The following is a 25,737-nucleotide window of genomic DNA, read 5'->3' on the forward strand; positions in this document are numbered from 1 at the left end:
ATCAATATCTCAATATTCAGCTGGTTAACTTAAGGGGTGGAAGACAATTTTCCCGTTGGTCTCAAGAGAGGGCAATCGTACATGGCAAGAGCAATGGCACTTGAAATTAATTAAAGGAACAGCTCATTTTTCTAGTGGAATGAGGTTTTTGACTTTGAAGGGCTCCAAGAGGATGGATTATTTTGCTCCAGGCAGAATGCAGAATTGGAATTAAATGCAAACCAGGTGGCAGGCCTGAAGCAGCAAACTTTGGTTTCCTGGGCTGAGGCCTTCTCATTTCCTGCACAAAACAGCTTGATCTGATTTCATTACATGAATGTTCCTCCTCACTGGCCCACCTGGCACACAGATATAATCTCTTTAATACACACACATATACACACGAACACCTGCACAGGTATGCATTCTTGGTTTATCTTACAATGGGTAAACTGTTTGTAGAGCACCTCTTCTGGAACTCTGAATTCCTAGATTTCTAAGGCCACAGAGGAAAGGGGCGGACAAGAGTTTCAGAGCCACAATCAGAAGGGACTGTTGCAATGCTTTCTCTGAACGAGCATCACAACCATGACCAAAAGCTCTCCAGAGATTTGCAGCTCTGTCCTGGCTCTTTTGCAACCACCCTGGCAAGCTGGTTCTCCCTGGCATCGGCACTCCAGTTTCCAGTCCTTGGGGATGCAGGCCTTGGTAGAGCTTGGGGTCATCAGCTTGTGGACAAGTCTAGAGACAGCCCCTACACAAGGCTTAGGTGCTGTCCATGCCCTGACCTTCTCTAGGGGGAGAGCTACTGACTTCCTAAGCAGCAGAGCCAGCTAGAATGAGAGTGCTCCATTTAAACTACAACCCATGACAATTTATGGGTTGAGAAATGGATTAGATCCCTACAAATATGGGGATAAAGAATACATTCAGTGCGTGGGAGAGCCGACTCACTGGGCCATGTGGGTCAAGAATGAACCCAGATGTGTTTTATTTTTTCTGGCCCAGACCACTTTCTCTATTTCCTGGCTAAGTTAAGAGAGAGGCAGTGGGAGAGTTTGTAGAGAGCTTCTGATTGCTATGGCCAACAGTAACCTCAAACTCTTCATTTTACCACCTTAAAGCTCTGATTCCAAGTGGCTGGCCTTTGCACAGTTCTTTTGAGCTCATGAGAGAGGATTCTCAGTGAATTTTTCACCAGTTAATAGCAAAGACAGGAAAATGGAGACACTCATTTTTAGAGATGCCATGAGATTTTCATACAGCTTATTTAGTGCAAGGGACTGTCCTTTATTCCAAGGTTAGGCCCTTCTGGTCTTTCCTTTTTTTTGGATCGAGTTCTTTTTACAATGAAAGGAATGTGATATTAAATTTTAGTTAGATTTTCTTTTTTAATAGCTTTTCTTTTTTTCCCTGCCAAAACCTGAAGTTGGCAAACCCACTATCCACTCAGGTTTTTATTCTTTTAAAATGTTTACGTATTGGTGAAAGCCAAATTTAGGGACCCACTGGGAAGCATATCCAATAATATCTAGCCCTGTAGTTCTCACTTTAAATGCGCATCAGAATCACCTGGAGGCCCCATGAACCCAGAGACTGCTGCTCCATTCCCAGAATTTCTGATTCATCAAGTCTGGGAGGGAGGATCTTGGGATCTGCATTTCTGTAAGTTCCCAGGTGATGCTGCTGCTGCGGATGGTCCAAGGACCACAGTCTGAGAACCACTGTTTTAGCTTGTCCGTGGTGGGATGGAGGTTTTCTGAGACTTAAAGGGAGGGTCCTTATCACAAAAAGAGAGGCCTGGAATGATCCCACAACAGGAATGTATGTATAGACACTATCCCAGACTCTGCAGTACTGGGTTTCAGATTTCTTTCCTTTCCTGTTAACAGCGCTAATAACATGGACTGAGACGGCAGTGCTCCCATGAAAGGAAATAAGATTGCTTTCTGAACTAAATGACACTACAAGGACCAGACTGTCCCATTTTTAAGCTGGAGGAAGAGAGAATATGCCAGGTTGTCTGTCTGATACGTCAGCCTAGAGTCTGAGTGTGTCAGGAATTTGCCACTCGTGGTTAATTTTCCCCTGTGACGGCTAAGAGCTGCAAGGAAGACAGTACAGATTGGACTTCCATGGGCCCTGGGGCGATTTTGGGGAGGTGCCAGGACCTAGGGGTAAGGATTTTACCTGTGAATTATGTGATTCATGGAGAGTCAAGGTGACTTTAAAAAGTTATTTTAAAGTGTCTTTACTTTTTCCTCACTGTTAAGTTATTTTAAAGTGTCTTTACTTTTTCCTCACTGTTTGATTTCTCTACCTGAGATATCCTCTGACGCTATGTCTAACTTTATCTCATTTCTATTCCAAATTAATTCATTACCTTTGTGTATTAAAAAAATTTTTTGGGGGGCCATGTGGTACATGAGATCTTAGTTCCCCAGCCAGGGATCAGATATATACCTATATACCCCCTGCACTGGAAGCATGGAGTGTTAGCCACTGGGCTGCCAGGAAGTCCCTACCTTTGTGTATTTTAATGTTTCCATAATACTGTGTTTAATTTATATACCTTGTTGTTGTTTAGTTGTTAAGTCGTGTCTGACTCTTTTGTGACCCCATGGACTGTAGTCTGCCGGGCTCCTCTGTCCATGGCATTTCCCAGGCAAGAATACTGGAGTGGGTAGCCATTCCCTTCTCCAGGGGATCTTCCTGACCAAGGGATCAAACCCTTGTCTCTTGCATTGGCAGATGAGTTCTTTACCACTGAGCCACCATTCAGTCAACTATAATGAATAAAAGTGGTAGGGTATCAAACACACAATTCAGGTGAGATTATTTTGGATCATCAGAAAAAGACAGCTGACAATCAGGTTTATGCTGGTTTTGTTTCTTAGAACAGCACACGGACAAGTAATATAAAAGCAGATGTTGGAATTCTAGAGTTGTATCTTTCAGGACAGATGTGTGAGTATTCCTTTCCCAAACCACAAATCCACCAAGGTCTTGTGCTTGATGAGATGGCTCAGGCCAGGACTCAGCAAGGTGGGCCATGTCCAATGGGTTTACTTAGGTTAATAGTCTTTCTGTATGATGTTCTGTGACCAGGAAACAACCAACCAACCAAAACTCAAGCCTCCTACACAGAAGAGACACTTACGTTTGTCCTGCAAGGAATCATGGGGCACTTCTCCCTGGGGACTTTCTTCCAGATCTCCATAGTGCAGGACCTTGTGGTTTGGTGAAAGCCGACAATACCAAAACTTGTCTGAGGGAAGGGAAAAAAAAAAAAAAAGAAAATGCAGATTTACCAGGTAAGTGATTCTGATTTTTAAAAAATATTGACATCCTTATTTCCTCAGAGCCTTTCCTGAGAGAATAGGCAGTTTCTTTGATTTTAAATCCTCAGAAAGGAATGAATTCTAAGAGCCCTGGCGGTCAGTCCCTTCTCCATTTTCATATGCAGTTAGCTCCTGCCTTCCACGTAGACATTTGGTGCCACTGGGAAAGTTACCAGATCCTTTGAGGACAATGGCAACAAGTCTGAGGTGGTGACTTCCAGAGGAGTAATTCATCAATATCTATAATGATGAGGGCATGATTAATTATTCAGTTGGGCCTGACAAAGTAGGGAGAGAGATGAAGAAAAAAGAGCTTTCTCAGAAACTTTTCTGCTTCCACTTCCTTCTGTGAGATTCTAAGACTATTGAGATGTTTGTGCCATATCTAAGCTGGCATAGTAAGGCCTTCACCCCTGAGGCCTGTACACACAAACTAATCATGAATATATTATTAGGATGCTAGTAATCCATACACAAGGGGTGGGATTCATGAGGAACCACCCCAAGTCAGAAATGTATCCAAGAATGAGGATGTCACATTCATCTCTTCTCTAATTCGTAGAGTTTAGTTCCCTTGAACAGGCTTGACCAGTACCTTAGGATCATCCTTATAAATAACTCCCTCAGCTTAACTTCATCTGCTCCCTCAAAATGTAATAACAATTTTTGAATGAGCTTGTGAGGTAGTGAGAAGGAGGTAAAGAGTGCTTTTTCTAGATGAGAAACTTAAATTGTGAGAGTGATCTTTGTGCAACTCTCAGGGCTGGGGTAGTTGCTGCCTTCTCTGGGAAGCCCTCTGTGATTACTGCAGCCAAGGGGACTCTTCCCACCCTCTTAGCTGCTCCAGCGTCTCCTTTGATGGTTGGTGCCCTCATGTTAAATCCCTTAGTATTCCCATTATCTGCCATAGAGCTTAGGCAAGCAACTTGCCCAGTGGGGACATGATGAACAGTTATTAACAAAAGAAGAAGACTCCAGGACACTTAACAGTCCCGACAGTGTACAAAGCCAAGGCTCTCCGATGACAGCCATGGCCTTCATGATTGCACAGCACCAATCCCTTGGCACAATGCCTGCCATGTAGAAGCTGCACAGTTGCTATTGGCTAAATTGATAAATGAAGACCCAAAAGGACTCAGTCAAGATGTGTAAGTCACAAAACATCCATGACCTGTACACCCTTTGTGCAATTATGTGGTTGGCAAACATAGTGGCCTGGGTCAAATCACCCCATTACTCTGTCTCCCAATACAAATTGCCAATCTGACCAGAAAGCTCTCTATAACATTTAACAAAAATGTTCTTTTATCTAAAATTGCTTTCACCAAAAAGTATGTCTTAACTACAATTCTTTTAGTAGAAAACCAAGTTTTAAAGATGGAGGCAAAAGTCACATAATGAACAAAGGAAACACCCAACTTGATCCACAAAAGCAAAATGCCTCTGTGATTCCTTTCTCAAGTATAAATAGGGTTTGAGAATTCCTGAATGTAGTCTGTATACAGCAATCCATAGATTTAAAAAAATCTAAACTCCAGTGGAAAAATTTGAGAGGAAAGAAAAAGTTATTTGAAGGCTAGGAAAACATCTGGAATTGCTAAATTTTCAAAATTCTGTTATATATATACACTCAACACAGGGAGGGCGTTTCAAAGGGAGAAAATAAAATCATTCCCTGAATAATTCATAACCACTTCAATTAGGCAGCTTTCCATGAGGAGAACATATTTGAGAATTTGACTTGTAATTCACAATAGGAAAACTGCAATTTGATAGGAGTGGGCTAAGCTTCAGCCATGAGTACCAATAGCGTTCTCAGGGGCCTGGCATGATGGACTATAAAGATCTCTTCATCCCAAAGGACCTTCCACCTTGTCTAAATAAACTGTGATGACCACAGCTGGAAAAACTTTCTATAGTGCTTTCCTTCCCCTGCTACGTCTGAGGTGGGACTTTGGCTAAGTGAGCAACTGTAATAGGGTAACAGAAAGCTGGGAGGGAAGTTGGTGAGCAGTAGCACTTGGACATGCTGGTCTTATTTTGAGTAAGCCTGTTCTTTCTAGAAATCCCTCACTTCTCAAGCTGAGGTAAACTCAAGAGACTAGCAGTGCTAACATGAAGCCCAGGAGTCAATATGGCATAATCAAAGAAGACTGTCATCCTCAACAGATTTGGGGGAGCATTAGGAAATTTAAGTGGTACAAACATATATTGTGGAGCTAAATGCACAATTTACATTCATTTGCAACACTTCAGAAATTTGCTGCATACACCTCCATAGCTTGTCTAGTTAATAGGTTGAGTCTGTTTCTCCAATGACTATTTGCAGAGTGCCTACAGTGCTCACAGGACTCTACTGGATGTAGCAAAAGTCATCAGGATGAAAGGCAAGGACAAGGGACAAAGCCGAAAAGCTCAAGGAGAAGGAGCTCCCGCAGTTCTCAGTGGCAACTTAAAGAAAGACGGTGGAAACACTTGTGTTTCAGGTCTGGGAAATATGGACAGTGACTCAGCAACTCTGCCTGTACTACAAGGAAAAACAGGAAAAGGAGAGATCTCTTGTGCAACAACATTCAGAGACTACTGAAATCAGTGGCTACTTATCATGAGGGTTGAAGACAATCATCTTTGCAATGTTGTAGTCGCTGTTTGTTTAAAGAAACACAAAAGGCTACCTGGAAACCTGGAAATCTACCATAACACTACAGTCTAGAGCTGACAGATTTTCCTCCTTCCAGAGGACTAAATTCTCTTGACTTCTTTTTTTTCTTTGTTTTCAGATCTGAAATCCCTGGGCTTCCCAGGTAGCTCAGTGGTAAAGAATCTGCCTGCCAACATAGGAGACGTGGGTTTGATCCCTGCATTGGGAAGATTCCTGGAGAAGAAAATGGCAACCCACTCTAGTATTCTTGCCTGAAAAATTACATGGACAGAGGATCCTGGCAGGCTACAGTCCATGGGGTTGCAAAAAAGTTGGACTTAACTGAGCATGCATGGGCACCGGAAATCCCTGGTGTGTATATATTTATTTATGTATTTATTTATTATTATTGGAGTATAATTTCTTTACAATGTTGCTTTAGTCTTTGCTGTACAATCAAGTGAATCAACTATATGTATATATACATCCCTTCCATGTTGAATCTCCCTCCCACCCCCACACCTCCCTGCCGCCCCACTCCATCCCGCCCCTCTAGGTTATCATGAGCGCTGAGTTGAGTTTCCTGTGTTATACAGCAGTTCCCTTTAGCTATCTATATTCCACATGGTAGTGCATATATGTCAAAAAATTTTCCCAATTTGTCCCACCCTTTTCTTCTGCCCTGGAATCTCTGGACTTTTAAGACACACTGTCTTTTGGTTTTCCTTCTACCTCTGACTACCTCTTCTCTTATCCCACAGAAGTTCCTCTTTCTCTGTCTACCACTAAAATGGCAGAGAGCAAAAGATCTGTGCATCATCAATGTGAGTGATGTGTTCTGCTCCTCCCATCAAATAAGAAGTCTTGGATGGATGACAGAATATTGGAAAAAGGGCTGAAGGGCTTGGGAAGGTTGTTTTGATTCATAGACAAATGGGTGGATACTGAGCCAGTCTCTCCCTCGGGATAAAGGCTGGAGTCATTAGCTCCGGGAAGGTTTAGAGGCATCGTAACTTGTGTGTCTGTCTTGAAGGCAGAGCAGCTATAAAGGAAGCAGAGAGGCCGGCTCCAGCCAGCATAGCACACTGACTTGTTGGGTGAGACAGTTTCAGTGTTAGCCACTGGTGGCAGCTTGATTTGCAGTTTCTTTTATGGTAAGCAAAACATGTATTTTCTTTTCAAAACCCAGCATGATGTTACTAGTTCCCCAATCCCTTTGGGCAATGAATGAGTGGATTGTGTCACTAAAAGCAATTAGCAAGAAGCAGTGAGAACATTAGCAAAGATTGTTTACTAGCCTTTAAAGAGAAAGCATGAGTTAATATGGAGGTCTTTCAGTCAATTACAAATGTTACTACATCAATAGCCATTTTTAATTCCCCAAACTAAAAAACTGAAAATATGGAGATAATTTTGTGCTTCACTTTTTTCCCTGTGTGTATGTATGTGTGTGTGTGTGCATGTGTGTGTATCTGAAGGATCAGAGAGAAAAGCTGGTTTCAAAGCTCACAGCCTGGTAAGAAGGTCTCCAGGGCTGATTAAAGTTATTCCCAATGTCACATAGATCATTATGGAGCTAATCACCCCTGACAACTGTAATTCTTGCAGTAATATTTGATATAAGTTTCTGCACCACTGCAAATACTCTGTACCTGCTTTATTTAATAGTAAGGAAAGAAATTTTGAGTTTTATTTAATTTTAATTAACTCAAATAGCCATAGGTAGCCATACGGAACAGTACAGTTCACTGCCTGTCTTTGTATCCAAAGTGCAGATGAGTGTAGAGTTGGCCAGCAGGTCTTTAGGGCAGATGGGCAAGCTGAATAATAGCTACCATTGTTGAGTAGGAAATGTGGTTTGTAAAGTGAGGCACAGGCCACAGCAAGAACTGAGTCCTGATTGACTCTATCATGGACTCAGGGACATCCTTGTATTGTGTGCAAAGCCTACAGCTGGCAGCTGGCTGCTGGCCCAGGGGGCCCTAAGAATCCTGTGTTTGGGAGACAAGTGACCTTTACTAAAGCCAATTCTTATGGCATTTCCACTAAGATTTTGAGTCTTTCCTAGGTTAACCTAAAATGTGCAATGTCTTCGGTGTGCTCAGGGGAAGGTCCGCTTCAAACCTTCCCACGTTACAAAAACATCAGCGATCCTAGCGATGTGTTTAAAGGGAAATATTCTTGAGTTCAGTGAAGGAAGACAACAACCACAGATACAGAATGAAGGTCATTCTGCCTTTCAAATCTTCCTCACTACACTGAACATTTTTCAGAATAGAGACTCCTGTTTTGAGTCAGAATTCTGCCTCCCCGGAGACTCTTGTTTCACAGCAAAAGATAACTCCAGAGCCCTGAAGACATCTTCAAGATGGTTTAGCTTAACTGATGCTTTGGAGTCCACAGACATTAGTTACACACCTGGCCTTGACACATCAGCTATGGAGTCTTGGCCAAATTATAAAAATCCTTATGGACTCCTATGGTTCCTTTGTTAGATAACACTAAAAGTTATATGAGTAAAACATATATAGAGTACCTGTCATTCATCTTTCACAGAACCAGCTCTCAAGTATCAGTACCTTGGTATCTTTCAGTTAACAGTAACCCCTCTCATCCACACTACTGGATGATTATCTGTTATTCTGATCTATTGGAAAGTCCCTTTTTTCCTGAAAATAATCTGGCTTTTATTCTTTTGACAATGTACATTTTATATATATTTGCCTTTTTTGTAAAAATGAGTTATGATAAGGTTTGCTGCTGCTGCTGCTAAGTCACTTTAGTCGTGTCCGACTCTGTGCGACCCCATAGATGGCAGCCCACCAGGCTCCACCATCCCTGGGATTCTCCAGGCAAGAACACTGGAGTGGGTTGCCATTTCCTTCTCCAATGCAGGAAAGTGAAAAGTGAAAGGGAAGTGGCTCAGTCATGTCTGACTCTTCGCGACCCCATGGACTGCAGCCCACCAGGTTCCTCCGTCCACGGGATTTTCCAGACAAGAGTGCTGGAGTGGGGTGCCATTGATGATAAAGTTTAATGGAATATTAAAAGAACACTTAAGTCCAAGAGGAAGAAACAACAGGTGCCCCCAAATGGGCTGAATGTACCACTTGACTGCAGGTCTCTGGAGTGAAATGAAAGGGCAAGGCAGGTACAGCAACTGTGGCTGAAGTGCAGGAGCACGCCAACTCCTCTGGGTGCATGTTTTGTTCATCCCTGGGTTTCAAGTTATATTTGTCAAGTTAATGCTTAGAGAAGGGATGCTGGTCAACAAAATGGGCACTGTCTTCAAAGAGAAGTAGAAATTTCATGCTATGATTTCTTGAAAATGACACTCCAATGTGTAGCCCTGGGCTCTAATCAAGACTATTCAATGCAAGTGATTCTGAAAGACCCTAATCTCTGAAAAGGAAGGAAAATAGGAGGTAGTTCTGAGCCTATAGAGTCTCACAAAGCAAATAATGGCTTGAATGTAGGCAGCTTCTGAGATTTCATTAAAACTCTCTTGAGAAGCCCAGGGAACACAGATACAAGGCAAATTTATCATAAAGGACTGTGGACAAAAGCCTTTCACACTCCACAGTGAGTGCGGGACAGAGTGAAGCAGATATATGACAGTCACTACCAGTCCATGGCCTATGTTTAAAAACCTATATTCTAGGGACTTCCCTCGTGGTCCAGTGGTTAAGACTTCCAATGCACGTTCAATCCCTGGTTGAGGAGCTAAGATCCCACATGCCTCGTGGCCAAAAAACCAAAACGTAAAACAGAAACAGTATTGTAACAAATTCAGTAAAGACTTTAAAAATAGTCCACATCCAAAAAAAAAAAAATCTTTAAAAATCAAAAAATAAGAATGTATATTCTGAGTAACTATAAATTAAAATACTAAATATCATTAATGAATGTTTGACAATGTGCTGAGCACTGGACTAAGCGCTATGCATGCCTGATTTTATTTAACTCTCGAAACAATTTGATGTAGAAACTGATGTCTTCACTTGACAGATGAGGAAAGAGAAGCACAGAGAGATTTATTAGGTTGCCCAAGGCTAACCAGCTAGCAGGCAGGGAGGCAGGACATGGACGCAGCATGGTGCATCTCCCATGATTTACTGCTTCTCAGTTCTTCTGTGGTCACAATTCCCAGAAATCCACATTTGCAATATATATCTCTATTGGACTAACCAAGCAGCAGAGTTGCAAATGAGGCAGACAGAATGATGGGCAAGTAGAAACTCAGGGACCTTCTAGCCAAACATGGCATGATAAAGGGCTCTACATCTGCTCCTCCCCTTTCCAGTTAGGTGGACAGGAGCCTCTTTCCTACTTTCCCCTAGAAAGTTGATACGTAAATCCACTCATCTGTGTCTAACTCCCTGTCGGACAAGTTTAGAGGGAGTGTGGTCATGCATGGGCCCTTTGTACTTGCTCTTTAACCAGGGATATATTTCATGGGTGTCCCCGTCTCATATCTTACCTTTCTCAAAAGGACTTTGAGAAATAATTTTACTTCTCAAATAATTTTACACCTGCTGCTGCTGCTGCTGCTGCTAAGTTGCCTCAGCTGTATTCGACTCTGTGCGACCCCATAGACAGCAGCCCACCAGGCTCTGCTGTCCCTGGGATTCTCCAGGCAAGAATACTGGAGTGGGTTGCCATTTCCTTCTCCAATGCAGGAAAGTGAAAAGTGAAAGGGAAGTGGCTCAGTCATGTCTGACTCTTAGCGACCCCATGGACTGCAGCCTACCAGGCTCCTCCGTCCATGGGATTTTCCAGGCGAGAGTACTGGAGTGGGCTGCCATTGCCTTCTCCATGTCCTCATTAATGTGTGTAAATCTGAATGGAATGTTTGGATGGGGTGATAGGAAACCAATTTCAGCACAGTCTGCTTTGAATCTCTATTTTTAAGCACACAAAGCTAGTCACCAGATTTTAAATCAATTTACCAAACCCCAAAAAGCCTTCCTTTCTGCACTCGGAAGGATGATTTTATACTAAACACAGATGGTCATGCTCCCTAGGGAGTTTAACTAATAAATTTATAGTCTAGATGCTAATCATTTTTTGTTCATTAGGTAATTCATTTTTAGAAAACTGAAAAAGTTGAACATTTGGAAATAACGCTTTTTTGGCCAAAAAAACTGTAATTATGACATCTAGAAACAGAATTATTCTAATAGAATCTACTCATTTCAGCCTAGAAAAGGAAGTCTTGTGGTGGAGTAGACTGGAAGGTTAAATTAGCTTCTTTGAATTATTATTGTATTCAGAAGAATTGTATCAATAGCTGGCCATGAATGGGGGCATTTGGTGGCATGGGAATATTTGCTACCTTTCCCCTCCCCCACTTCGTGCTCTCTCCCCAGTGTCAAGTACATAAAAACTGTATAAATTACCTAATGTGGGCAATACACCCTGACTATTGATTTTGCCAAAGGCAACGAGGTGATCAGGGCATATAACAGACAATCCGGCTAACTGAAATAACAGATCATCTGATCTTGTACTCCCACTTAACGGATGAGAAATTGTGGACCTGAGAGGTCATGTGTCCTGCCAAAAGACACTCAAGTGGTTCCTCACAGAGTTGAGAAGCCTAGAACCAAGCCTTCTCACCCCCAGCTCCTTGTTCTTTCCTACAGGGTCTTCCAGAATAAAAGAGTAACTACCTTCTACTCCCCCCCACCCTGCCCCCCCTTTTTTAGCTGCTTTCTAAGAGATGCATTCATGACCACTTTTCTTCCTCACAGTAAATTCAAGAGACAGGCATTGTTATCCCCATTTCATGGGGGAACTACCCAAGGTCATGGAGCTGGACAGAGGAAGAGGCCGGATGGCACTCACTTCATCTGGCTCCAGGGCTCCTGTTCTCCTCACTGTACCACACTCTTTTCCTGGAGCACCATCCACTCTGATGAAGGTGCCCAAATGCAGGCGATGCAGCAAAGAAGGAGCAGTGAGCCAGTCCTTCCATGGCTGAATGGAAGAGGTAAGTGCCTTCCTCCTACTGTGAGCCTTTCTCAGTCCCAGCTGTAACTCAGCTCTTTCTTATTCTGCCCATTGTCCTCTCCTGAGGCCCAGCCTGAAGCTCACTGTCATCGGTGAGGGTTTCTTATCCCCTGGGAATGACCTGCATTTTCATTTGTCAAGGAAGTTCTGCCTTTGGACGTTTCTTAATATGATTTTTAATGGTTGCATTTGAAATACTTTGAATTTACTCAATATTCAGCACAAAGCCATTAAAAGTAAATGGCCGGGAGGATGGGCTCAGTATAAACATGAAGTGATGTATGTCATTAGTGGACGGGCGCTGTGTCTAAGCAGGGCATCCATCAGATTTCAAAAATATCTGCCAGGGTTTCTCCAGGGCCATAACTGATGTTTGTTCTTGGTACAGTTGCTAATGCTTATTCTTTTTCCTGACTGTTCCCCAATCTCTTCACCTCTCCCTGAATTTTATATTTCAATTTTATTTTCTATTTGTTTCTAGGACAGTATGAATACGAATACTTTGACTTTGCAATTAGCCATATGTCAAGAAAGCAATCAAAGGAGTTTACCTTCCTGGCTAAGAAACAGCTAGACATGCTTCCCATCTACTGGAACTAGTTTAATGGAACCCATTTGGACTCAATATTTTGGGATTAAAATTTATAAAGACAATTCAGAAATTTCTCTTGCAAGATTATGAAAACTGATTCTATCCCACCGTGGTTCACTGTTACTTATACTATGAATAAAATATTCTGACCTGGAAGAGAATCAGTATGGGGATTTGAAAACAAGGGCCATCCATGCTGAAAATTCCAAGATCAAATCACCAACAGTGGATGCTAGCACTCCTGACAGCATAGTGAATCATTAAAGGTTAGGGCCAGAGAGATGCTGGAGTTTAAATCCCTACTCTCTGTGACTGGGCAAGTTACTTTGTACCCCACTGCTTTAGTTTCCCTCACTGCCTTAGTTTATCTATCTGTAAACTGGGTGTAATCACAGTAGCTACTTCCTAAGGTTACTGGGAAGATGACATGCATTAACATGGGTCAAGTGAGAGCCTGGCACATGGTAAACACTCAGTAATGTTAGCTGTTGTGGGACCACTTCTGGCAGACATGAGGCATGAAATGGTTCAGGTGACTCTTCAGTTCCACGGGTCTTCTGCTGATTTTAGATTTTGATTCTTCCTGGGTCTACATGGGAAATTAAAACTTACCTGGAATAAGTTAGAGCTATTCTTATTCTGAGTACAATGCTGCTTAGCCGACCCTTAAACCAACACCCATACCCATGTGATTCCTTAGGGAGCAGGCCACTGTTCTTCCTTGCTAGGTCTGGAAAGAATACCTTGCCTCCGCCGGCAGTTGAGTTTCCTAAAGCAGGTCCCTTCTACGAGGCGGTTCAGGCGTTGTTGTTTGATCAGCTCCAAGATTTCTGGCTGGATCTTCTCCTTTAGTTCCCTGTGAAAGGATAAACACATATTCCACAACCCACCTTGAGAAAAGCACTTGTCTGAAAGGGCACCATGGCAGAGAGGGCAGGTGCGTAAAAGCTCCATCTTTTCCTGAACATCCCCAGACCTCCTAGGTTGGTGCTTTAGAGAATCATTTATTAAGCATCAGTAAACAGGGTTGTCTGCTGTAGTAACTGTATAGATTCTCTGACTTTTACAGAATACCCACAAGAGCCCCAATCACTTCAGTGACGTTTTTCTAGACTGATGTCTCCAGAGACATTTTGTCTCTTGTTTTATAAAGTCACAGATACAAATTTATGCAAAAATTCACTTAGTTCTTCTGAGACAATGAATTACTGGTCATATTCTACTCCATACAGCAGATAGATAAACTCCTAGACTACATGTGTGATCTGACCAAACAGGAGTGATGACAACCATGCGGTGACTATTGTACAGCAAACACAGTGTTGGGTGAAGCAAAGGACCACTTACAAAGGGGAATAACATATCGTCCGAGATTTTAGCCCATAGAGATTGGGATAATGAGGGCATAAATTAAGGATTTGCATCTTGTCTCAGGCTAATACAATGTAATTTAGGTTTAGATGTACTATGCTGTAAAGATGAGTACAGTGGGTTGTGAACCCTTTTTCTTTTCTCAAGAGCAGAGATTTTTTTATCTTGTGAAATTTTAGGTAGCACCCTCATATTTGAGTATATTAAAGCTAGAGTTTTTCTAGTTGAAGATGTATAGAGAGACCTAGAGTCTAGCCCTCAGAGCAGTGTTGAAAGCAGTGACCCAAACTCAAAAGACTAGGATTTCCATCTAGGCTCTGCTCATAATTGGCATTTCATGTAGCTCCTCTAAGTCTCTCCTCATTCGTAAAATGGGAACAAGAATGTTTCCTTCCAAAGGGGATAGTGTGAGTATAAGTGAGCTGTAAGCGCTGGGCAGGAATGCCAACCGTTTCTGGATTTGCTTAGATAATATTCTCGTCTTTCCTCAGGACAAACATTTCTTGTGCCCATATGTAGTCAAGGCTCACATTTTTCGTAAGCTTCAGCCTTAACTCTGGGCTACTCTGGATCGTAAGCAATCTATCTTCACGTGGTATTCTGTTCCCAGGTATGAAAGGCCCTACACATTCAGTCAGTGTGTGCTATGAGCCAGGCAGTGTACTAGGCAAATGTAGCTCATTTAACACCCTTCTCTCCTCCCCACCAAAGAACCCCCGACTTGTGGGAACAGGTATTAATATCATCAGTCCCATCTCACAGATGGAGAAATAGCTTACAGAAGTGAAGCCCTGAATAGGAGTACACAATCAAGTGTTTCTTGTGCAAACTGCTTCTATTCACTCCTGAGAAAAAAATAAAGAATAAAAAGCGATATGAAAGGATCTGGCCATCTAACCAGGTATGCTAGTAAGCTGTTGATACATATTTGGACTTAAATGGCCTCAAATACCAGGGCATTTGATACTGTTCCATCTGACCAGTTTTAAAGCTGAATGTGGATATTCACCCCAGTGGTACAGCTTGGTGCATCTGCTCTCTGTGCATTTTCTCTTCTGGTGTGGGTCTCACAGGGTCTCATCTCAGGCATTCAGATCACTAACATTACCTATTATCAGCATTCAGTTTTTGTAGAATGGACTCAGAATTGCAGTTTTGATGAACCCTGCTCTGAATGGACAAGAAGGTGGAAGATAGCCAAGGTAGTCACACATGACAGTAAATCACTGCTTCTGGCTTCAAGTCGGGGTAATGAGGTGGAGAAATCATGGGAGAGAGAAACTGGGAATTTCATTTCTTAGGGAAACTGGGAATTCAATTCTTAGGTTAGAGATGCACCTTTAAAGAATAGTTTTCCTAGGCTAGAGTTAACTATTAAAATGGAGATGAGGATGCAGAGATGAGGACCAGAAGGAGGAATAACTGAAAGAACTTGATGATTTATGATTTTTAGTGTAAGAGGCAGATGTTGTCATCATAGCACCTTCTGTTATGAACCATCTCTGGGGATGGACTGTCAGAATAAGTGGATCTGCTGCTACAAAGGTTACCTTTTCTTGTTATGAACCCCAAGGACCCCAAAACATGTTTAGGCAATGAGGGAAATGGAATAGCTTTTTTCTTTTTTGTAAGTGATGTCCTCTTCTTTCCCGCAAATGGGCTCAGTAGCTGCAGACTTCACTCATATTAGCAAAACATATGTAATCCCTACATGGTGTTTCTGTGAATGAGATATGACCTCTGGGGGAATCCTGGTAATAAACATGGGCTGAAATTGGGCTTTGACATTCTCAGCTTGGGGTCAATGAGGTCAAGGTCATGGGTTCACTAGCTCTGCTTTGATAAATATTCCTCTATTTCTAGCTAAAAGCTTTGTAAATAAATAAAAGGAGGAAGATTAATGGAGGTAGAATAAATGAGTGTATGAAGAGCAGTTCAAAGTCTAGCACTGTTTCCGGAAGAGAATTCCAAGTCTAAGCCCAATGAGGCCGGTGACATATGCAGAGGACAGACAGCACCACTAGACTGGTGAGCCTCCTTTCTGGACCTGTGTTCACCTAGAACAGAGGCTGCATTGAACACTGGCATTGGCTATGAAAGCCATGAGCGAAGCTTGTGACCAGTCTTTAACAAGGATGTAGATTTGCAGGACAGGAAGTCCTGGCTCTATCTGCTTTTCCTTTTTCTTCCTCACCTACCTGTACTGTACACTCCGAGATAAGATGAGGTATAAACGAATATATTCACAGTGTCAGTTTTACCATTTCTATATTGATAGTGAGACAACTTGTTAAATTCTGGTTATCGACTCATAATAAGAGTGACTAATTCTCAGAGTGTTTGTTAAGTGCAGGGCATATACTAAGGGCTTTTCATGTATTACTTCACTGAGTCCTCTGAACAACTCAACAGTGTAGACATTTTATTAACTGTTTTTAGAAATGAGAAAAACAGGTTTAGAATGGGTGATAGAACTTGACTGAGGAGCCACATTTGCAAGCGATGGCCTGGGAATCTGATCCCGGGTCTGTTAGCTCCTGGGTCTGCGCTTTCCACATTTTGCTACTCTGCTTCCATGGTGTCTGTCCCTGCAGCTCCCCTCCCCCTCCCCCAACATCATGGCAAATGATCTATTTGGGGACTTATTAAGCTTTTTATATCCATTGCTACTGCTGCTGCTAAGTCACTTCAGTCGTGTCCGACTCTGTGCGACCCCATAGACGGCAGCCCACCAGGCTCCGCTGTCCCTGGGATTCTCTAGGCAAGAACACTGGAGTGGGTTGCCATTTCCTTCTCCAATGCATGAAAGTGAAAAAGGAAAGTGAAGTTGCTCAGTCGTGTCCAACTCTTGGCAACCCCATGGACTGCAGCCCACCAGGCTCCTCTGTCCATGGGATTTTCCAGGCAAGAGTACTGGAGTGGGGTGCCACTCAGGTCAATTGTGCAGATGAACTTATCTGCCCTGTAAAGTCACACAAGGTAGAAAGTAACAAATACCTTCTTCTGAAATAATTAGTCAAGAGCTAAGAAAGAAAACAGAGCTTCTTCAACCCACTGAATACACAGTCTTCCAAAATATTTGTTCACCCAGAGCTTGCATTTTTCTGCTCAGGAAATATAAACATTTTATAAAAATGAGATGCACGCCTTGAGGGATCGTCGTGGCTCTGAGATTTGCTTCCATGCTGTGTGCAGCAGCCAGGTGAGGGGAAGGGGATGGTCAGCGGTGTTCTGCACCAGAGATCAACCATCCAGCCCAGCCACTGCCCAATCTGCAAAATGAAAAGCTTGAACTGGATGACTTTAAAGTTGCTTTTCAGTTCTAAAATATGAATTCCTAAGCCCCAAGCTTGGGTTAGATGTGTCTCCTATGTGCTTTTGTGACAATCTACCCGCCTGCGCTTCCTCTCACCTGGCACTAAGCACAGTCCCTGATAATCCCTGCTAATCTCAGCTTTGAAGCCTGGCACAGGGACAACCAAGTGTCTCTGTTTCTCTGCCTGTCCCAGCACCTCGGGACCTTGCAGGAAGGAGTTACTCAATACATACTCATTAAGTGAATGAATGAATGAATACAATCATACATGGTTCTCTGCATTTTCTTTGTTGTGGGTTTATCCCATGAGCCACTGTGGCAGCATTTAGACTTCATCCAACTACAATGAGTTCCTGTCTAGCAGATCATTCTAACAGACAGAGCATCACTGGAGAAGCAGCTGGAGGCTGGTAGCCTCCTGCCTACTTCAGGGGCCAGGATAGGGATAAGGCTGGTTCATGGCCTCCCCCATGAAATAGCTCTGACAAGTTTTTATGACTTTACCAGAGCTCTGGTGGACCATGGTGCTTTTTAGTCCCATGCCCAAGTGATGATGCCAATGTATATACATACAGGAGATTTCTTTTGTATTTTCATAGCTTCTCTCTATACAATAAGCATAAAGGTCTATAATAATAAAAATAAAGATAAGAGTTTCTTATAATTACTGGAAAGCAAGGGAAATGAAACTTCAGAACGTCATAGCAGAGCCTTGAGAAGTAAAGATATGAAGTCAAAGCAGGAGCAAAATATTTGTACTTGACAAGCACTTAACAGTCTTATTTGGAACAAAGTCATGGTCAAACATTAATTTAGAATCACTTGGCCTTTTGGACTTAACTGAAGTGGTCCCTTAAGACTCTCTTTAGGCTTTAAGAATTGTTGTCAAAAGCATAATAAAATCTTCTTGTGTTCACACATCTGCTGAAACAAACATGAAATCCAACATTTCAGTACTGTAGGTCCCAGGATGGGGCAAAGGGCCTCTGTCCCTCCTTGCAAGAGAGAAACTGCATCAGGAATCACCTCTCACCAATCAGAACGGCCATCAATGAAAATCTACAAACAATCAATGCTGGAGAGGGTGTAGGGAAAAAGGAACCCTCCTACTCTGTTGGTAGGACTATAAATTGATACAGTCACTATGGAGAACAGTATGCTGCTGCTGCTGCTGCTTTGCTTCAGTCATGTCCGACTCTGTGCGACCCCATAGACGGCAGCTCACCAGGCTCCCCGGTCCCTGGGATTCTCCAGGCAAGAACACTGGAGTGGGTTGCCATTTCCTTCTCCAATGCATGAAAGTGAAAAGTGAAAGTGAAATCGCTCTGTCGTGCCTGACCCTCAGCGACCCCATGGACTGCAGCCTACCAGGCTCCTCCGTCCATGGGATTTTCCAGGCAAGAGTACTGGAGTGGGTTGCCATTGCCTTCTCCGGGAGAACAGTATGGAGGTTCCTTAAAAACTAAAAATAGAACTACCATAGAATCCTGCAGCCCCACTCCTAAGTATATGTGTGGAGAAAACTATAATTCAAAAAAACATATGCACCTCTATGTTCATAGCAGCACTATTTACAATATCCAAGACATGGAAACAGTGTAAATGTCCATTGACAGAGAAATGAATAAAGAAGATGTGGTGCATAGATACGATGGAATACTACTAAGTCATAAAAAAGAATAAACTACTAAGTCATAAAAAAGAATAAAATAATGCCACTTTCAGCAACATGAATGGGCCTAGAGATTATCATGCTAAGTGAAGTAAGTCAAACAGAGGAAGACAAATACCATTTAATATCACTTATGTGTGGGATCTAAAAAAAAAATGAATGCTATAAATGAACTTATATCCCCAAAAGAAATAGACCCACAGACATAGACATGGTCACTTGTGGTTACCAAAGCAGATGAAGGGGATAAATTAGTAGTTTGGGATTAACATATACACACTGCTATGCATAAAACAGATAATTGGCAAGGACCCACTGTATAGCATAGGGAAATATATTCAATATTTTGTAATAACTTATAAGGGAAAAGAATGTGAAATGTATCTATCTATCTATTACTTTGCTGTACACCTGAAACTAACATGACATTGCAAGTCAACTATGTTTCAATAACAGACTCTTTTAATTAAAAAAAAAAGAAATAAACAGCATCTCTGAGGAGTCAGCTGTTTATTCAAAGCTCTTTCTACTTGGTATTCAGGGGCTGTTATCTTCTTCTATTAATAGATGATGACCAAAGCAAAACCCCAGCTCTGCCTCTTACAAGTGCTGCCTGCTGCTTGCTGTGGATATGGGTTAGGTTTTACATAGATGTGAGCTTCCAAAGGGGCTTCCCAGGTAGCTCAGGTTTAAAGAACCCGCCTGCCAATGCAGGAGATGTAGGAGATGCGGGTTTGATCCCTGGGTCAGGAAGATCCCCTGGAGGAGGAAATGGAAACCTACTGCAAATGACAACCTGCTCCAGTATTCTTGCTTGGGAAACTCCATGGACAGAGGAGCCTAGCAGTGTACAGTTCATGGGGTCCAAACTGTCGCATGCAACTGAGCGACTAAGCACGAATAAGCCACCAAAGGTCCTGAGGAAGCATTTCCCCTCCCCTGCTGCCTAACCTCATCCCCACAAAAGCCCACAGTTCCGCTCTGCAGCTTCTAATGATGCTTCTTAAGGCTTGAAAACAAACACAGTAGATGCTATAGCTTGGCTATTTTTTTTTTCTGTGCACTTTTAAAAACTTCATCTTAGCCTTGCACTTGGCAAAGCAGCTCTGGTAGGGGAAATGAATATTAGCTAAGGGATCTGTGGGCTGGAGTTCAAGTCCTGGATCCTACACTTGCCAACAAGTTCCTTTCCTCTCTAGACTATATTCTGGTCCTCAAGTAGAAATAAGACTTGCCTTCCTCACACAGGTGTGAGGACATGATCATAGCATAAGGAACATGAGGAGGTGCTTTGCAAATCGCCAAGCACTGAACATATCAGATATATTGGAGCAAGAAACAGAAAGCAGGGATAAAGAAAAGGAATCAGAGAGAGAGAGATGTTGAAGAGGTGCTTCATGACACCAAGGATGTAAGATGGTTTCAGAAGAAGCCACATTCAGTCTTTCGAGGGAAGAATGAGAGTAAATGTCAAACACCTTCCTTACTTCCCGTTCTGTTTCCTATTTTCTTTCCTATGAAGTATAAGGTAACAAAATTGACCTAGTTCTAAGAAAAGGACACAGGAAGATAAACAGCTCAGTACTAACAAAAGATAAAGGAAACAACAGTCTAAAACAGTGTGCATGTTCAAGGTTTAGAACATCATAAAGATGGAGATGAAATTACACAACCATTGCAAGTGCCCCTGATGCAAAGCCCTGTGAAAACGAGCCCCCTGATTCTTCACCTCAGGCCTCTGGGTTGATAGCTACAAGAGATGTTCTGCTGATAGCCATATGAGGCGTTCTGATGCGAAGCAGAGCCAATGGGGCAGGGAGACAGTGGGTCTTTCCCTGTCAAGCTCACGCTCCCTCCCACCCATGACACTTCAACGGTCCTCTTGTTTTAATTATCGCGAAGTCTCATTCTGGCTGGAGCAGAACATCTTGCCACTCAAGAGTGCCTACATAGAATATAGCTTTATGGACAAAACAAAAAAGATTGTCCCAAGTATTAGAAAAGTTGCCAGTCTTTTCAGCTGCAAATCCTTAGAGGACTCATCAGTAACGGGGTCACTTCTTGGTTTAGATTCTTCTGCCAGCACCTCCTGTCTCCACCTCCCCATAGCCTACCCCTGCCCAGCCTTTCTCAAGGAGTTGCTGAGACTTCAGGAACTGAGTAGAGATCTTTCATTGGCTTTCCATGCAACACAGCCCAGCTGGGTGATAGGCTTTCACTCTAGAAACGGTGCGTCAGAGCTGTTGAGAAGGCAGGGGTCAGAGGTAACTTACAAAATCGGGCGAGACTGGAAATCTTCCTGGTTCATCCTCTCAGACTGGCGGATTTTCAGGATTTCTGTGTAGCTCAGGTTCTGCAGTTTGCTCTTGAACTGGTCCAGGGAGCTAGGCTTGGTTGTAAGAGCTCTCATAACCTGTTCCTTCACCACCTGCATTACCTGTGAGATTGAAGGAAAACCATAATTTTCCTGGGGATTGACCTTACCCATTCAGAAAAATCTTCCACAGATTATGGTTCCCTAGCCCCCGGTTCCCTTCGTTTGCACTTTTGGCCCCAACTTGGAGTGTGCTTTTCCAAAGAGTCAACTGCTATGATATACAGCTTCCATTTCCTCTTGTACTACTGGAATTGCAAGGAAAAGGTGGATTGACTAACTTTGAATTGGGAAGGGAGAGGGAGACTTAGGGTGGGAGGGTATATACCTATTCATTTGCTTGATATATTATATGACTGTAGACAATGCAACTCAAGAGAAAAAGGAGTCTAAGCAACAGCTAGAAGTCTGCATAATCATTATTTTTTTCCAGGAGAAACTCTCTGAGACACAATTAACTGTGGAAGTTTGGTTGGCACTGGTTCAAGTGAATGTGAAATAATACCTACACCCGTCCCTCCTGGGTTGCTTTTGCCATGTAGTTAAGGTCTGAGTGTTCATACAGATGATATAGCCAGAAATGTGCATGTGGTATTGCCTCTCTGAGCCAGGCACTAAAAAAAGAGGTCTACTGAATTAGAGCTGAAACATCCCATTGGAAGCCTCAAGGAAAAAGAAGAATATGGTAATTGGCTGCTTCGGGACAGGTCCAGACCACAAAGGCAATTAACCATTGCCTCTATTAATGTGGATTCATCTTCATCCAAATATCTAGAGCAGGAAAAGACCAGAAAACACACAGAGGCACCCAAGAGACTGTAACCTTGCAGCTTCTTTTTTTCAAATCCTCCATTATAGATGCTAACAACAATTGTTACCCTTGATAACATACCTACTATGAGCCAGATACTATGAAAGGTACTTCATATGTATTCTTTATTTTAATCTACTCTAGTTCAGGACATGGGTATCATCATTATTCCTATATGCAGAAACTGAAGCTTTGAAAACTTTAGTCCAAAATTCTATAGATGATGGGTAGGTGGTTGAGCTGAGATTTGAACTTAGGGCTGACTGTAAATGCTGTATTTTACTGTCTTCATACCAACATTCTGGGGTCATCTGCAACTTAAAAATAAGAGTAGATCACCAGTGCACCTCAATTATGTGCTAGGTGCGGTGTCAGGCACTTTGCTGTTCATCAATTCATTTAATCCTCTTTTCAATACAGTAAACTATATGTTTTTACTAGTACTTTAAAGATAAGAAAATGGACTCAATATTGGGAAAAGAACCTGAAAAAGAATAGATATATGAATATGTATAGTTAATCACTTTAATCACTTTTCTGTACAGCTGAAACTAACACAACACTGTAAATCAACCATAATATAAAGTACAACATTTAAAAAATATATAAGAAAATGGTTACTGAGAAGGATTGAGAACTTCTCTAAGGTCACACATATCTAGTTGAGATCTAAGATACCTGTATGGTGAACAGAACACACACTGAGTGTTGAACAGCCCCGGGGTACCACCTAGCCCATCATTATGACTGTGATCTCAGTATGCTCCTATGGCTTCTAAACAGTTATTCATTCAACAATTCAAGCACAGTAGATAGTAATTGCTCACTGATGGGAAAAAAAAAAAAAAACAAGTATTAACTGCTCGTCGTGTCTGACTCTTTGCAACCCTATGGAATGTAGCCCGCCAGACTCCTCTATCTATGGGATTCTTCAGGCAAGAATGCTAGAGTGGGGTGTCATGCCCTCCTCCAGGGCTTCTTCCTGACCCAGGGATCAAACCCAGGTCTCCTGTGCTGCAGGCAGATTCTTTACCACCTGAGCAACCAGGGAATCCCACTCACTGGCTAGTCCCACCCAAATGTCAATATTTCATGAAATGTTATTGAACAGAAGTAACAGTTTTATAGGATGGAAAAGACAGTAGCAACCAGAACTTTCAAACCCGAGTGACGGCCAGGTGATGGCGAAAAATCTCACCACCTCAAGTAATATTAGGCAGATGAAATGTCCTCCACACACTGGACAGCTTGTTGCACCAGCTGAGCTCTGTTTAATGGCATTGCCCTTCTCTGATGGTACAGGGTGCTTTCTCCAAGTGGATGTCTCTAGCACAGCTGTCCTATTACAAATAAGGACCTGTCCAGTGATCTGCTGGGGTCCACAGACATTGTGAGGCAGAACAAGAAAATGAATCCTTCTTGGTAGCAAAACAAAATGTGCCCTCAGAAAAACCAAAGCCTTGGGGGAACCCATAAGCCCATGAGTCCCCTCAGCTCAGGGATGTCTGATAGCTCACTCTTTAGTCATCTGCATGCACATTGCTTGCCCTGCCCTTGTGTAACCAGGAATCCCATGTCAACCACAGTTTCCTTTAGTCAACTGAACACGGCTGAACCAAGGGTAAGATGAGTCATAGGTGGCCGGGAGACAAACAGGTCTGTCTATTTTCAAGTGCTATCAACCCTTATTTTTCCTTATATCCTTCTAACCTTTAAGAATCCATGCCCACAGTAAGACTGCCCACTACTAGGTAATCTATTTGCATTTTCATAGGAACTATGAGGCAAGAAGTATTTTATCATAAGAAATAAATCTAATTGTAGGAATCTTGAGAAACTTCAGAAGAAAATGCGAAGGATGACAGATCTATATCATTCACTATGGATCTGCTTTATCCAGTAGGCAACACTGTTTCTCAGAGGACTGTATGCCATGCTTGCCTTGTAAAGAAGAGGTTGCTGGTGATAACACTGATGTAAGACTCTTGAGAGTACCTTGGACTACAAGGAGATCCAACCAGTCCATTCTGAAGGAGATCAGCCCTGGGATTTCTTTGGAAGTAATGATACTAAGGCTGAAACTCCAGTACTTTGGCCACCTCATGCGAAGAGTTGACTCATTGGAAAAGATTCTGATGCTGGGAGGGATTGGGGGCAGGAGGAGAAGGGGACGACAGAGGATGAGATGGCTGGATGGCATCACCGACTCAATGGACATGAGTCTGGGTGAACTCCGGGAGTTGGTGATGGATAGGGAGGCCTGGCGTGCTGCAATTCATGGGGTTGCAAAGAGTCAGACACGACTGAGTGACTGAACTGAACTGAAAGGCATGAAGGCAACTGTCCTCCAGGCCAGTGACTCATGGGACTTTCTGGGGCGATGGCTGGATTACTCTGCAGTGTAATTCCACTGGTTATTAGGGTTACCATAAGTCAGACTACATTTAAAAAAATATTTTTATTTATGTATCGGGCTGTGCTGGGTCTTAGTTGTGGCATGTGGGATTTTTATCTGTGGCATGTGGAATCTAATTCTTTGATCAGGAATCTCTGACTTAGCCCCTGTGCATTAGGAGTGCAATTTTAGCCAATGGACCACCACGGATGTCCCAATCAGACTGTATTGATCGAAACTTTTTTTTTTTGAGATTTGGGAACGGATTTTCTAAAAACCCAACTACATACTGTTAATAAGAAACATGTTTTTTTTTTTTAAAATATGTGCTTTTACTAAAATTTTAATTTTTTTCTTTTTCTTTTTTTAAAATTTATTTTAAGTAGAGGCTAATTACTTTACAATATTGTATTGGTTTTGCCATACATCAACATGAATCCACCACAGGTGTACACGTGTTCCCAATACTGAATCCTCCTCCCACCTCCCTCCCCATACCATCCCTCTGGGTCATCCAAGTGCACCAGCCCCAAGCTTCCTGTATCCTGCATCAAACCTGGACTGGTGATTCATTTCTTATATGATATTATATGTGTTTCAATGCCATTCTCCCAAATCATCCCCCCACTCCCTCTCCCAGAGTCCAAAAGACTGTTCTATACATCTGTGTCTCTTTTGCTGTCTTGCATACAGGGTTATCGTTATCATCTTTCTAAATTCCATATATACACATTAGTATACTGTATTGGTGTTTTTCTTTCTGGCTTACTTCACTCTGTATAATGAGCTCCAGTTTCAACCACCTCATTAGAACTGACTAAAATGTATTCTTTTTAATGGCTGAGTAATACTCCATTGGGTATATGTACCACAGCTTAAAAATTTGCTCGAGAAGCATTATTTGTGAAATCAACATAACAAACATTGCTGAGTGCTCGTGGAAAACAGATGGAAACAGTGGTTGACTTTATTTTTTTGGGCTCCAAAGTCACTGCAGATGGTGACTGCAGCCGTGAAATTGAAAGATGCTTACTCTTTGGAAGGAAAGTTATGACCAACCTAGACAGCATATTAAAAAGCAGAGACATTACTTTGCCAACAAAGGTCCGTCTGGTCAAGGCTATGGTTTTTCCAGTAGTCATGTATGAATGTGACAGTTGGACTATAAAGAAAGCTGAGTGCCGAAGAATTGATGCTTTTGAACTGTGGTTTTGGAGAAGACTCTTGAGAGTC

The 25,737-nt window shown here is 42.4% G+C and overlaps 1 protein-coding gene across 8 annotated transcripts in view; it reads right to left on the reverse strand.

The window, feature by feature from the left end:
• ELMO1 (engulfment and cell motility 1) overlaps nucleotides 1-25,737 on the reverse strand; it is a 584,819-nt gene that overhangs the window by 19,615 nt on the left and 539,467 nt on the right. For all 8 annotated transcript variants that reach the window (XM_010831166.1, XM_010831161.1, XM_010831167.1 and 5 more), the window contains 3 exons: nucleotides 21,198-21,361; nucleotides 13,309-13,421; nucleotides 3,140-3,247 (listed from right to left, as the gene is read on the reverse strand). In XM_010831166.1, coding sequence (XP_010829468.1) covers nucleotides 3,140-3,247; nucleotides 13,309-13,421; nucleotides 21,198-21,361 — 385 coding nt within the window. The remainder of the gene's footprint in view (nucleotides 1-3,139; nucleotides 3,248-13,308; nucleotides 13,422-21,197; nucleotides 21,362-25,737) is intronic.

This window comes from Bison bison, unplaced genomic scaffold (genome assembly GCF_000754665.1).
Source record: "Bison bison bison isolate TAMUID 2011002044 unplaced genomic scaffold, Bison_UMD1.0 scf7180017864525, whole genome shotgun sequence".
Classification (NCBI taxonomy): Eukaryota; Metazoa; Chordata; class Mammalia; order Artiodactyla; family Bovidae; genus Bison; species Bison bison.